General features: G+C 32.5%; 1 protein-coding gene across 1 annotated transcript in view; it reads right to left on the reverse strand.

Annotated features, from left to right (window-relative positions):
* Positions 1–756: 756 nt before the first annotated feature.
* tbca (tubulin cofactor a) overlaps positions 757–15,277 on the reverse strand; it is a 23,557-nt gene continuing 9,036 nt past the window's right edge. Inside the window, exons 2-4 of the mRNA XM_028463364.1 lie at positions 2,568–2,673; positions 1,151–1,237; positions 757–993 (exon numbers count right to left, since the gene is read on the reverse strand). Of these exons, the coding sequence (XP_028319165.1) occupies positions 913–993; positions 1,151–1,237; positions 2,568–2,673 (274 nt within the window). The 3' untranslated portion in view covers positions 757–912. The remainder of the gene's footprint in view (positions 994–1,150; positions 1,238–2,567; positions 2,674–15,277) is intronic.

Below are 15,277 nucleotides of genomic sequence, written 5' to 3' on the forward strand. Positions count from 1 at the left end.
ATATTGTATTTTGAATAAAATGTTTTACCTCCACACTTAAGAAGCAACGTTGGGTTCTGTTTTACACGTCTTCAGCTGATAGTTTTGTTGCTAAATGCGAGATATTTCTATCACACATGACTCCATTTAATGTTTCTCCCGGCACTGGTTGAAAACAGGAAGTGATGTAGGCATTTTCTTCTTCGTAGGTTCCCTGTAAGCAGCGCAAAGCATAGACATAATATACATAGACACACTGCGCTAGTGGGCGGCAGCAGACGATGCGACGTCTACGTATCTATGGCACAAAGCCCGTAGTACATCCTCCGCTACTTCCATAGCAACTACAAGCGCTAAAATGCCAAAAATAATAAGCGGCCGCATATTTATTTATTTTTTTCTGCAAAGTTACGAGAAAATTGCATTGCCGTGCTGATTTTGAGGAGTTTGCGTTAATAGTTGCGATGGCAACATCACAAAATCCTGGAGGGACTGTTTAGTGTTTTTTTGTTGTTGTGTTGTGTGTTTTAATGAATTTGAAATGTTTGCGGGGGTCACATGATGCTTGACCTTGTTTGGATAAAACATTAAAACCACAGATCCTATTATTGATGTTTAATTTTGAGGATTTTGTTGCTAAAAGAAGAAGAGGAAACAACGTCTGAACGTATGATATATATTTTAGTAATTGATCTTTATCTGTTGAATAGTGCAGCTCTATAATGTAGATCTACGTGTGTGTGTGTCTCGTCACACGAAGGAATAAAAACTCTGCACTCGTTTAAGTAACAAACTTTATCCTTTGTTATTTGGACTTTAAACACGTGACGAACACGCTAATGTTGCATGAGAAACAGGAAGTTGGTCGCAGTAGAGGTGACGACAGGAATGAAAGCTGAAGAGTGGGCGGAGTCAGGAAAAGGCAGCGTGACATCATCCCTCGAGTGTCACCGAGTCCAACACGTTCCGAGCCTCCACGTATTCGTTCTGGGTTTCTAGCCCATCCCAGTCGTCCTAAAGGAACACGCAGAACAGTCACATGACCTCAGCTTTTAGTCTTTACATCACCATGACAACAATAATCACTGTTTTATGATAGGACGACATGAACAGACTCCAATAAGTTACACAGATCCGTAATTACTGTAAATGGATGTTTTTAGAACCGTACCAAGAACTGCTGCAGGTCTGCGTGAGCCACAGCCAGACGACGATGAGAGTCACGAATCATCATTTTAGACTCCTGTAACACCTCCATCTGTGACATCACATTACATCATCACATTACATCATTAAAGACTGTGAATTTATTTTCATCACTTTTTCTTGCCATATTTTTGCTCCTTTTAATGTATTTTTGACACTTATAAACTACTGTCACACATGTTGACCCATTATTGTCACTTTTAACCTCTTTTCATCAAATTTCACAATTATTTTTGCAAATTGAACCTCATTCACCATTTGTCATACCCATTATTTAAACTGTTAATACTTTTTAAATTACATTGCCCCCCCCACCACCACCACCACCACCACCACCACCACCACTCTAATCTGCAATTTTTAACCAATTTCTGTGTTTCTTAAAATCCCATTTCACCATTTTTGGTCACAGTGTGTTTTGGTTCTTGTTTTGGAGTTATTTGTATATTTCTCTGGTTGTTTTATGTGTTTTTGAATTGTCGGTGTATTTTATTGTCCTTTTGTGTATTTTTTTTAAGCATCACTGTGTTTTGGTTGTTGTTTTATGTGTTTTTGGAGATATTTCTTTCCACCTTATAAATGTATAAATGTGTGATTTTGTCCAAAAAGATGCATGTGACTTTTTTCCGTGTCATGTTGAGGTTTTATTAACGGTATTAAAAAGGTTCAGAACATGATTTCTGCTCAGATAATAAATCCAACACAATGATGGAACATTCCAACACACGGCATTTCCAGCTGCTGGGGGCGGAGCTTAACACAGATGAGAGGCGGTGCCCTCTGGTGGGTGGTGGAATAATCCCATCAGCGCTGGATGAGGACGATACTCACGGCATATTGATCACGTTCAAAGAAAATGCTCTGATCCATCCTGCCTTAGACATGTTCTCTCCAACCCTCTAATCCACTTTTTAATCCTGATCTACCTTTTAATCCTAATCCACCTCTAATCCTAATCCACCTCTAATCCTAATCCACTTTTTAACCCTAATCCACTTTTTAACCCTAATCCACCTCTAATCCTAATCCACTTTTTAATCCTAATCCACCTCTAATCCTAATCCACCTCTAATCCTAATCCACCTGGCCTCCCACCATCACTTTTTTATTGGTAAGTATTGATTGAATGAAGAATGAGTTGTGAATTGAATGGTGAGTTGTTAATAGATTCCCATCTCTAATATTGATCATGTTTGATGTGATTTCAGGGAGATTAACAGTCACTAAATAATGTAAACAGGCAAAAATGATGATGAAACTAAACTAAATAGAAATAGATGAACTTTGAAATGGAATTCAGTCCCAAATGAAGCTTTTTTTCATGTCCTCAGTTTGTTTCATTCTCTGTTTTTGTCCATAAATCAATAACAAAAGTAAAACACCTGTTTCTTGATGAAATACTCGTCTCCTGCCTCGGCTTTAAGATGCTTGATCTTCTCCTCCTGCTCCTTCACCTCCTTTATGTAGGAGTTCTCCTCTTTCACCAGCCTGTGGGGGGGCGGGGTTAAAAACACTCGTTCCATCAGATGTAAAACATAACGACATGGATGAAGCATGAAACGGTGGCGTCGCCATGGTTACTTTAACACACAAGGACATCTAAGATACACAACGGGCAGTGAACGCATCATTCCCATAGGACGCTGAGGTACACAACGAGCAGTGAACGCATCATTCCCATAGGACGCTGAGATAAACAACGGGCAGTGAACGCATCATTCCCATAGGACGCTGAGATAAACAACGGGCAGTGAACGCATCATTCCCATAGGACGCTGAGATACACAACGAGCAGTGAACGCATCATTCCCATAGGGCCCTGAGATACACAACGGGCAGTGAACGCATCATTCCCATAGGACGCTGAGATAAACAACGGGCAGTGAACGCATCATTCCCATAGGACGCTGAGATACACAACGGGCAGTGAACGCATCATTCCCATAGGACGCTGAGATAAACAACGGGCAGTGAACGCATCATTCCTCTTCAGCGCGCCATGAGATCGCCTTTAAAGCCTCCGACATCAGCGGAACCATTAGCATGAGACGTGTTTAAGGGCCATAAAAACATCTACACACACACACTAAAGCAGCTATTAGCGTAGCATTTAAAAGGTCCTTTATTCACTAACGATACACTATTACTGGTGATAATAGCAATTGTTTTAATTAGCGAGTGTTTAAAAAGGGAGTTAACGTGTCTCAGTGAGTTTCACAGGTGTGTCCGTTTGTATGTGTAGCACAAAAAAGGGAGTGATTTAGTGTTTTGTGGTTTTTTTAGATTCATTTTTGGTTTTAAATATTTTTCAGGTTTTTATTTGTCGTTATCTTGTGGGTTTTTTTGAGTAATTTTGTGGTTTTGGTTGTTGTTGTTTAGTCCATTGTTGTGTGATTTTTGTGTGTTCTTGTAGTTGGACATGGATAAAGTGTGTCCATCTGATGAATACATTTTGTGTGTTTGTGTGGTCTCAGTGTGTGTCCGATATGCAGCCTGTTTATTTCCGTCATTGTTTTGTGTGAACTTGTTGTGTGCGATGTGCGTTAGAAAAAGTCTGTGTGCGTTGAATGCTGCTGTTAAAAATTGGAGAACCTGTAATCTCCTCCACAAGCTCCAATAGGAAAAGTATGTTGCTAAACAGCTCACTCACACGTGCTGTCCCTCACACACACAGAGGGTCACATGATCGCTGCTGCTCATCTTATCAAAGAAAAGTGAGTTAACTTAAGAGGAATAATATATAATGTCTCCTTACAATCCCCTTCAAAATAAAAGCACTTTATTTAAAGGCCCCCAACCCATAAGTTAAGTTTAAGTTACTGATTTTTTTTTTTTTAATCAGCACAAACACACACACACACACACACCAAACTAACACGCTTCCTTTCAGCAATTAATTGATCTTCATTTTCCTCCTAATTCGGACCAAGTCAGGTGGTAAATGTGCTGCTTTTCCTTGATTGTCAGTGAAATTGGGCTTGAGCACGTTGATAGATTCTGATTATTTATCAATTATGAGCCAAATGAAACTAAATCTATTAAACAGATTCTAGCACTGATTGGCATAATGGAGTTTGAAAATATTGCCGTTGAAAATGATTTCCCGGCTAATAGTCATTTTCCGGCTGTGCACGTTTATTGGACAACACAAATTTCATTTTTCACACAATCAGTGTGCGTGCGTGCGTGCGTGTGTGTGTGTGTGTGTGAGTAATCCTTCATTAGTCAGTCACATTACTGGATACTGCAGTGCGTCTCTGTCATATTTTACATCAATTACCAGTGGTTCCAGTGCTCCTCCATCACAGCATCAGCTCCTGAGGCTCTAACACACACACACACACAGAGTGATGTCACCACAGACGTAGCGAGGGGGGGGGGCAGGGGGTGGCTGGAGTCATTTGAATAAAACTGAAGGACAGTCTAATAACAAAACCGTCCATTCCTCCCCGTTCCCATGCAGCGCTGCTGCTGATGTTAATTCCTTATTTCTCTCAGACTTGGAGCGTCCTGTGAACGAGGGGCGGGGCTTTAAATAGACCTGCCACCTCAGGCTTAATGGAAAAGGCAGCTTGGTGGAAAATAGAAAAAAAAAGAATTAGAGTGAGGCGACACACACTCATTGTGCCTCCACCTCAGCCACTGTATTTTTGAGCCGCGACGTCTGTGCCAGGGCCGGAATGACAAAGGCAAATTACTGCTGTCATTTTATTAAGGGCAGGAAGCCACCAACTGGAATGTGTAGGTTTGCACACACACGCACACACACAGCAAAGGAACATTTTAATCCAAACTCCTGCCTATACTGCATCTTCAATTATTTATGTTCAATTACAACTCAATTACGATTATTGACTTTCCAATTACAAATATTATTTTTCCCCTAAAAGTCAATTACAATAACAAGTTGTAATTCAATCAATACCAACGTAATAACGCTAAAGTAAAGCCTTACCTCCATTTTGGGGATTTTTTATTTTTGTCATTTTTTGTGCCTTACTGTCTTCTTAGCCCATTTTAAGTATGTGCATTATATTTGCAGTACTTTTAAGGGTCAACTGATGATTTTAACTCATTTTTTTTTTTTTTTTAATTTTAGAAAAATATGTTTTACTAAAGCCTTACCTTCCATTTTTGGTGATATTTTGTCGATTTTTGTGCCTTACTGCCATCTTAGCCCATTTTAAGTATGTGCATTATATTTACAGTAGTCTTTTGGGTCTAATGACGGTTTGAACTCAATTTTTATTTTTTGGAAATTTTTGAAAAATATGCCTTACTAAAGCCTTACTTTTGATTTTGGGTGATTTTTGTCATTTTTTGTGCCTTACTGCTTTCTTAGCCCTGTTTAAGTATGTGCATTATATTTGCAGTAGTTTTTAGGGTCTAATGATGGTCCTAACTCAATTTTTTTTTTTTTGAAATTTTTGAAAAAATATGCCTTGTTAAAGCCTTACTTTTGATTTTGGGTGATTTTAGTTTTTTGTCATTTTTTGTGCCTTACCGCTTTCTTAGCCCTCTTTAAGTATGTGCATTATATTTGCAGTAGTTTTTAGGGTCTAATGATGGTCCTAACTCAATTTTTTTTTTTTTTTTAAATTTTTGAAAAAATATGCCTTGTTATAGCCTTACTTTTGATTTTGGGTGATTTTTGTTTTTTGTCATTTTTTGTGCCTTACTGCTTTCTTAGCCCTGTTTCAGTAAGTACATTATGTTTGCAGTAGTTTTTAGGGTCTAATGATTGTCCAAACTCAATTTTTTTTTTTTACATTTTTGAAAAAAATATGCCTTGTTATAGCCTTACTTTTGATTTTGGGTGATTTTTTTTTTTTGTCATTTTTTGTGCCTTACTGCTTTCTTAGCCCTGTTTAAGTATGTGCATTATATTTGCAGTAGTTTTTAGGGTCTAAAGACGGTCCTAACTCAATTTTTTTTTTTTTGAAATTTTTGCAAAAATATGCCTTGTTATATAGCCTTACTTTTGATTTTGTGTGATTTTTGTTTTTTGTCATTTTTTGTGCCTTACCGCTTTCTTAGCCCTCTTTAAGTATGTGCATTATATTTGCAGTAGTTTTTAGGGTCTAATGATGGTCCTAACTCAATTTTTTTTTTTTTTAATTTTTTAAAAAATATGCCTTGTTATAGCCTTACTTTTGATTTTGGGTGATTTTTGTCATTTTTTGTGCCTTACCGCTTTCTTAGCCCTCTTTAAGTATGTGCATTATATTTGCAGTAGTTTTTTAGGGTCTAATGATGGTCTTAACTCAATTTTTTTTTTTTTTTGAAATTTTTGAAAAAATATGCCTTGTTATAGCCTTACTTTTGATTTTGGGTGATTTTTTGTTTTTTGTCATTTTTTGTGCCTTACTGCTTTCTTCGCCCTGTTTCAGTAAGTGCATTATGTTTGCAGTAGTTTTTAGGGTCTAATGATGGTCCTAACTCAATTTTTTTTTTTTTGAAATTTTTGAAAAAATATTCCTTGTTATAGCCTTACTTTTGATTTTGGGTGATTTTTGTTTTTTGTCATTTTTTGTGCCTTACCTCTTTCTTCGCCCTGTTTAAGTATGTGCATTATATTTGGAGTAGTTTTTAGGGTCTAATGTTGGTCCTAACTCATTGTTTTGTTTTTTTTTTGAAAATTTGAAAAAAATATGCCTTACTTTTGATTTTGGGTGATTTTGGGTGATTTTGATTTTGGGTGATTTTTTTTTTTGTCATTTTTTGTGCCTTACTGCTTTCTTAGCCCTGTTTAAGTATGTGCATTATATTTGCAGTAGTTTTTAGGGTCTAAAGATGGTCCTAACTCAATTTTTTTCTTTTTGAAATTTTTGAAAAAATATGCCTTGTTATAGCCTTACTTTTGATTTTGGGTGATTTTTGTTTTTTGTCATTTTTTGTGCCTTACTGCTTTCTTAGCCCTGTTTAAGTATGTGCATTATATTTGCAGTAGTTTTTAGGGTCTAAAGATGGTCCTAACTCAATTTTTTTTTTTTTTGAAATTTTTGAAAAAATATTCCTTGTTATAGCCTTACTTTTGATTTTGGGTGATTTTTGTTTTTTGTACCTTACTGCTTTCTTAGCCCTGTTTAAGTATGTGCATTATATTTGCAGTAGTTTTTAGAGTCTAAAGATGGTCCTAAGTCAATTATTTTTTTTTTGAAATTTTTGCAAAAATATGCCTTGTTATAGCCTTACTTTTGATTTTGGGTGATTTTTGTTTTTTGTCATTTTTTGTACCTTACTGCTTTCTTAGCCCTGTTTAAGTATGTGCATTATATTTGCAGTAGTTTTTAGAGTCTAAAGATGGTCCTAACTCAATTTTTTTTTTTTTTGAAATTTTTGCAAAAATATGCCTTGTTATAGCCTTACTTTTGATTTTGTGTGATTTTTGTTTTTTGTCATTTTTTGTGCCTTACTGCTTTCTTAGCCCTGTTTAAGTATGTGCATTATATTTGCAGTAGTTTTTAGGGTCTAAAGATGGTCCTAACTCAAATTTTTTTTTTTTTGATATTTTTGAAAAAATATGCCTTGTTAAAGCCTTACTTTTGATTTTGGGTGATTTTAGTTTTTTGTCATTTTTTGTGCCTTACTGCTTTCTTAGCCCTATTTAAGTATGTGCATTATATTTGCAGTAGTTTTTAGGGTCTAAAGATGGTCCTAACTCAATTTTTTTTTTTTTTGAAATTTTTGAAAAAATATGCCTTGTTATAGCCTTACTTTTGATTTTGGGTGATTTTTGTTTTTTGTCATTTTTTGTACCTTAATGCTTTCTTAGCCCTGTTTAAGTATGTGCATTATATTTGCAGTAGTTTTTAGAGTCTAAAGATGGTCCTAACTCAATTATTTTTTTTTTGAAATTTTGAAAAAATATGCCTTGTTATAGCCTTACTTTTGATTTTGGGTGATTTTAGTTTTTTGTCATTTTTTGTGCCTTACTGCTTTCTTAGCCCTGTTTAAGTATGTGCATTATATTTGCAGTAGTTTTTAGGGTCTAATGATTGTCCAAACTCAAATTTTTTTTTTTTTAATTTTTGAAAAAAATATGCCTTGTTATAGCCTTACTTTTGATTTTGTGTGTAATTTTTGTTTTTTGTCATTTTTTGTGCCTCACTGCTTTCTTAGCCCTGTTTAAGTATGTGCATTATATTTGCAGTAGTTTTTAGGGTCTAAAGATGGTCCTAACTCAATTTTTTTTTTTTTGAAATTTTTGAAAAAATATGCCTTGTTATAGCCTTACTTTTGATTTTGTGTGATTTTTGTTTTTTGTCATTTTTTGTGCCTTACTGCTTTCTTAGCCCTGTTTAAGTATGTGCATTATATTTGCAGTAGTTTTTAGAATCTAAAGATGGTCCTAACTCAATTATTTTTTTTTTGAAATTTTTGCAAAAATATGCCTTGTTATAGCCTTATTTTTAATTTTGGGTGATTTTAGTTTTTTGTCATTTTTTGTGCCTTACTGCTTTCTTAGCCCTGTTTAAGTATGTGCATTATATTTGCAGTAGTTTTTAGGGTCTAAAGATGGTCCTAACTCAATTTTTTTTTTTTTGATATTTTTGAAAAAATATGCCTTGTTTTATAGCCTTACTTTTGATTTTGGGTGATTTTTGTTTTTTGTCATTTTTTGTGCCTTACTGCTTTCTTAGCCCTATTTAAGTATGTGCATTATATTTGCAGTAGTTTTTAGGGTCTAAAGATGGTCCTAACTCAATTTTTTTTTTTTTTGAAATTTTTGAAAAAATATGCCTTGTTATAGCCTTACTTTTGATTTTGGGTGATTTTTGTTTTTTGTCATTTTTTGTACCTTAATGCTTTCTTAGCCCTGTTTAAGTATGTGCATTATATTTGCAGTAGTTTTTAGGGTCTAAGATGGTCCTAACTCAAATTTTTTTTTTTTTGATATTTTTGAAAAAATATGCCTTGTTAAAGCCTTACTTTTGATTTTGGGTGATTTTAGTTTTTTGTCATTTTTTGTGCCTTACTGCTTTCTTAGCCCTATTTAAGTATGTGCATTATATTTGCAGTAGTTTTTAGGGTCTAAAGATGGTCCTAACTCAATTTTTTTTTTTTTTGAAATTTTTGAAAAAATATGCCTTGTTATAGCCTTACTTTTGATTTTGGGTGATTTTTGTTTTTTGTCATTTTTTGTGCCTTACTGCTTTCTTAGCCCTGTTTAAGTATGTGCATTATATTTGCAGTAGTTTTTAGAGTCTAAAGATGGTCCTAACTCATTTATTTTTTTTTTTGAAATTTTTGAAAAAATATGCCTTGTTATAGCCTTACTTTTGATTTTGGGTGATTTTAGTTTTTTGTCATTTTTGTGCCTTACTGCTTTCTTAGCCCTGTTTAAGTATGTGCATTATATTTGCAGTAGTTTTTAGGGTCTAATGATTGTCCAAACTCAATTTTTTTTTTTTTTAATTTTTGAAAAAAATATGCCTTGTTATAGCCTTACTTTTGATTTTGGGTGATTTTTGTTTTTTGTCATTTTTTGTGCCTTACTGCTTTCTTAGCCCTGTTTAAGTATGTGCATTATATTTGCAGTAGTTTTTAGGGTCTAAAGATGGTCCTAACTCAATTTTTTTTTTTTTGAAATTTTTGAAAAAATATGCCTTGTTATAGCCTTACTTTTGATTTTGTGTGATTTTTGTTTTTTGTCATTTTTTGTGCCTTACTGCTTTCTTAGCCCTGTTTAAGTATGTGCATTATATTTGCAGTAGTTTTTAGAATCTAAAGATGGTCCTAACTCAATTATTTTTTTTTTGAAATTTTTGCAAAAATATGCCTTGTTATAGCCTTACTTTTAATTTTGGGTGATTTTAGTTTTTTGTCATTTTTTGTGCCTTACTGCTTTCTTAGCCCTGTTTAAGTATGTGCATTATATTTGCAGTAGTTTTTAGGGTCTAAAGATGGTCCTAACTCAATTTTTTTTTTTTTGATATTTTGAAAAAATATGCTTGTTAAAGCCTTACTTTTGATTTTGGGTGATTTTTGTTTTTGTCATTTTTGTGCCTTACTGCTTTCTTAGCCCTGTTTAAGTATGTGCATTATATTTGCAGTAGTTTTTAGGGTCTAAAGATGTTCCTAACTCAATTTTTTTTTTTTTTGAAATTTTTGAAAAAATATGCCTTGTTATAGCCTTACTTTTGATTTTGGGTGATTTTTGTTTTTTGTCATTTTTTGTACCTTAATGCTTTCTTAGCCCTGTTTAAGTATGTGCATTATATTTGCAGTAGTTTTTAGAGTCTAAAGATGGTCCTAACTCAATTATTTTTTTTTTGAAATTTTTGAAAAAATATGCCTTGTTATAGCCTTACTTTTGATTTTGGGTGATTTTAGTTTTTTGTCATTTTTTGTGCCTTACTGCTTTCTTAGCCCTGTTTAAGTATGTGCATTATATTTGCAGTAGTTTTTAGGGTCTAAAAATGGTCCTAACTCAATTTTTTTTTTTTTTAATTTTTGAAAAAAATATGCCTTGTTATAGCCTTACTTTTGATTTTGGGTGATTTTTGTTTTTTGTCATTTTTTGTGCCTTACTGCTTTCTTAGCCCTGTTTCAGTAAGTGCATTATGTTTGCAGTAGTTTTTAGGGTCTAATGATGGTCCTAACTCAATTTTTTTTTTTTTGAAATTTTTGAAAAAATATGCCTTGTTATAGCCTTACTTTTGATTTTGGGTGATTTTTGTTTTTTGTCATTTTTTGTGCCTTACCTCTTTCTTCGCCCTGTTTAAGTATGTGCATTATATTTGGAGTAGTTTTTAGGGTCCAATGTTGGTCCTAACTCATTGTTTTTTTTTTTTTTGAAAATTTGAAAAAAATATGCCTTGTTATAGCCTTACTTTTGATTTTGGGTGATTTTTGTTTTTTGTCATTTTTTGTGCCTTACTGCTTTCTTAGCCCTATTTCAGTATGTGCATTATGTTTGCAGTAGTTTTTAGGGTCTAATGATTGTCCAAACTCAATTTTTTTTTTTTTAATTTTTGAAAAAAATATGCCTTGGGTGATTTTTGTTTTTTGTCATTTTTTGTGCCTTACTGCTTTCTTAGCCCTGTTTCAGTATGTGCATTATATTTGCAGTAGTTTTTAGGGTCTAAAGATGGTCCTAACTCTTTTTTTTTTTTTTTTGAAATTTTGAAAAAATATGCCTTGTTATAGCCTTACTTTTGATTTTGGGTGATTTTTTGTTTTTGTCATTTTTGTGCCTTACTGCTTTTCTTAGCCCTGTTTAAGTATGTGCATTATATTTGCAGTAGTTTTTAGAATCTAAAGATGGTCCTAACTCAATTATTTTTTTTTTTAAATTTTTGCAAAAATATGCCTTGTTATAGCCTTACTTTTGATTTTGGGTGATTTTAGTTTTTTGTCATTTTTTGTGCCTTACTGCTTTCTTAGCCCTGTTTAAGTATGTGCATTATATTTGCAGTAGTTTTTAGGGTCTAAAGATGGTCCTAACTCAATTTTTTTTTTTTTTGATATTTTTGAAAAAATATGCCTTGTTATAGCCTTACTTTTGATTTTGTGTGATTTTTGTTTTTTGTCATTTTTTGTACCTTACTGCTTTCTTAGCCCTGTTTAAGTATGTGCATTATATTTGCAGTAGTTTTTAGGGTCTAAAGATGGTCCTAACTCAATTTTTTTTTTTTTGATATTTTTGAAAAAATATGCCTTGTTAAAGCCTTACTTTTGATTTTGGGTGATTTTTGTTTTTTGTCATTTTTTGTGCCTTACTGCTTTCTTAGCCCTGTTTAAGTATGTGCATTATATTTGCAGTAGTTTTTAGGGTCTAAAAATGGTCCTAACTCAATTTTTTTTTTTTGAAATTTTTGAAAAAATATGCCTTGTTATAGCCTTACTTTTGATTTTGGGTGATTTTTGTTTTTTGTCATTTTTTGTGCCTTACCTCTTTCTTCGCCCTGTTTAAGTATGTGCATTATATTTGGAGTAGTTTTTAGGGTCCAATGTTGGTCCTAACTCAATTTTTTTTTTTTTTTTTTGAAAATTTGAAAAAAAATATGCCTTGTTATAGCCTTACTTTTGATTTTGGGTGATTTTTGTTTTTTGTCATTTTTTGTGCCTTACTGCTTTCTTAGCCCTGTTTCAGTAAGTGCATTATGTTTGCAGTAGTTTTTAGGGTCTAATGATTGTCCAAACTCAATTTTTTTTTTTTTTAATTTTTGAAAAAAATATGCCTTGTGTGTAATTTTTGTTTTTTGTTATTTTTTGTGCCTTACTGCTTTCTTAGCCTTGTTTAAGTATGTGCATTATATTTGCAGTAGTTTTTAGGGTCTAATGATTGTCCAAACTCAATTTTTTTTTTTTTTAATTTTGAAAAAAATATGCCTTGTTATAGCCTTACTTTTGATTTTGTGTGTAATTTTTGTTTTTTGTCATTTTTTGTGCCTTACTGCTTTCTTAGCCCTGTTTAAGTATGTGCATTATATTTGCAGTAGTTTTAGGGTCTAAAGATGGTCCTAACTCAATTTTTTTTTTTTTTAAATTTTTGAAAAAATATGCCTTGTTATAGCCTTACTTTTGATTTTGGTGTGATTTTTGTTTTTTGTCATTTTTTGTGCCTTACTGCTTTCTTAGCCCTGTTTAAGTATGTGCATTATATTTGCAGTAGTTTTTAGGGTCTAAAGATGGTCCTAACTCAATTATTTTTTTTTTTTGCAATTTTTGCAAAAATATGCCTTGTTATAGCCTTACTTTTAATTTTGGGTGATTTTAGTTTTTTGTCATTTTTTGTGCCTTACTGCTTTCTTAGCCCTGTTTAAGTATGTGCATTATATTTGCAGTAGTTTTTAGGGTCTAAAGATGGTCCTAACTCAATTTTTTTTTTTTTGATATTTTTGAAAAAATATGCCTTGGGTGATTTTAGTTTTTTGTCATTTTTTGTGCCTTACTGCTTTCTTAGCCCTGTTTCAGTATGTGCATTATATTTGCAGTAGTTTTTTAGGGGTCTAAAGATGGTCCTAACTCAATTTTTTTTTTTTTTGAAATTTTTGAAAAAATATGCCTCGTTATAGCCTTACTTTTGATTTTGGGTGATTTTAGTTTTTTGTCATTTTTTGTGCCTTACTGCTTTCTTAGCCCTGTTTAAGTATGTGCATTATATTTGCAGTAGTTTTTAGGGTCTAAAGATGGTCCTAACTCAATTTTTTTTTTTTGAAATTTTTGCAAAAATATGCTTTGTTATAGCCTTACTTTTGATTTTGTGTGTAAATTTTGTTTTTTGTCATTTTTTGTGCCTTACTGCTTTCTTAGCCCTGTTTAAGTATGTGCATTATATTTGCAGTAGTTTTTAGGGTCTAAAGATGGTCCTAACTCAATTTTTTTTTTTTTTGAAATTTTTGAAAAAATATGCCTTGTTATAGCCTTACTTTTGATTTGTGTGATTTTTGTTTTTTGTCATTTTTGTGCCTTACTGCTTTCTTAGCCCTGTTTAAGTATGGGCATTATATTTGCAGTAGTTTTTAGGGTCTAAAAGATGGTCCTAAACTCAATTTTTTTTTTTTTGATTTTTGAAAAATATGCCTCGTTAAAGCCTTACTTTTGATTTTGGGTGATTTTGTTTTTTGTCATTTTTGTGCCTTACTGCTGTTCTTAGCCCTGTTTAAGTAGTGTGCATTATATTTGCAGTAGTTTTTAGAATCTAAAGATGGTCCTAACTCAATTATTTTTTTTTTTTTTTGTAATTTTGCAAAAATATGCCTTGTTATAGCCTTACTTTGTGATTTTGGGTGATTTTAGTTTTTGTGTTTTTTTGTGCCTTACTGCTTTCTTAGCCCTGTTTAAGTAGGTGCATTATATTTGCAGTAGTTTTTAGGGTCTAAAGATGTCCTAACTCAATTTTTTTTTTTTTATTTTGAAAAAATGCCTTGTTATAGCCTTACTTTGATTTTGGGTGATTTTTGTTTTTGGGTCCATTTTTGTACCTTACTGCTTTCTTAGCCCTGTTTAAGTAAGTGCATTATATTGCAGTAGTTTTTAGAGTCTAAAGATGGTCCTAACTCAATTATTTTTTTTTTGAATTTTTGAAAAATATGCCTTGTTATAGCCTTACTTTGATTTTGGGTGATTTTAGTTTTTTGTCATTTTTTGTGCCTTACTGCTTTCTTAGCCCTGTTTAAGTATGTGCATTATATTTGCGTAGTTTTTAGGGTCTAAAATGGTCTCTAAACTCAATTTTTTTTTTTGAAATTTTTGAAAAAATATGCCTTGTTATAGCCTTACTTTTGATTTTGGGTGATTTTAGTTTTTTGTCATTTTTTGTGCCTTACTGCTTTCTTAGCCCTGTTTTAAGTATGTGCATTATATTGCAGTAGTTTTTAGGGTCTAAAGAGGTCCTAACTCAATTTTTTTTTTTTTAAATTTTGAAAAAATATGCCTTACTTTTGATTTTGGGTGATTTTTGTTTTTTGTGCCTTACTGCTTTCTTAGCCCTGTTTAAGTATGTGCATTATATTTGCAGTAGTTTTTAGGGTCTAAAGATGGTCCTAACTCAATTTTTTTTTTTTTGATATTTTTGAAAAATATGCCTTGTTAAAGCCTTACTTTTGATTTTGGGTGATTTTTGTTTTTGGTCATTTTTTGTGCCTTACTGCTTTCTTAGCCCTGTTTAAGTATGTGCATTATATTTGCAGTAGTTTTTAGGGTCTAAAGATGGTCCTAACTCAATTTTTTTTTTTTGATATTTTTTGAAAAAATATGCTTGTTATAGCCTTATTTTTATTTTGGGTGATTTTAGTTTTTTTGTCATTTTTTGTGCCTTATTGCTTTTTTAGCCCTGTTTAAGTATGTGCATTATATTTGCAGTAGTTTTTAGGGTCTAATGATGGTCCTAATTCAATTTTTTTTTTTTTTAATTTTTGAAAAAATATGCCTTGTTATAGCCTTACTATTTTGATTTTGGGTGATTTTTTTTTTTGTCATTTTTTGTGCCTTACTGCTTTCTTAGCCCTGTTTCAGTATGTGCATTATATGTGCATAGTTTTTTAGGGTCTAAAGATGGTCTACTCAATTTTTTTTTTTTTTTGAAATTTTTGAAAAAATATGCCGTCGTTATAGCCTTCCTTTTGATTTTGGGTGATTTTTG

Source organism: Gouania willdenowi, chromosome 12 (assembly GCF_900634775.1).
Source record: "Gouania willdenowi chromosome 12, fGouWil2.1, whole genome shotgun sequence".
Taxonomy (NCBI): Eukaryota; Metazoa; Chordata; class Actinopteri; order Blenniiformes; family Gobiesocidae; genus Gouania; species Gouania willdenowi.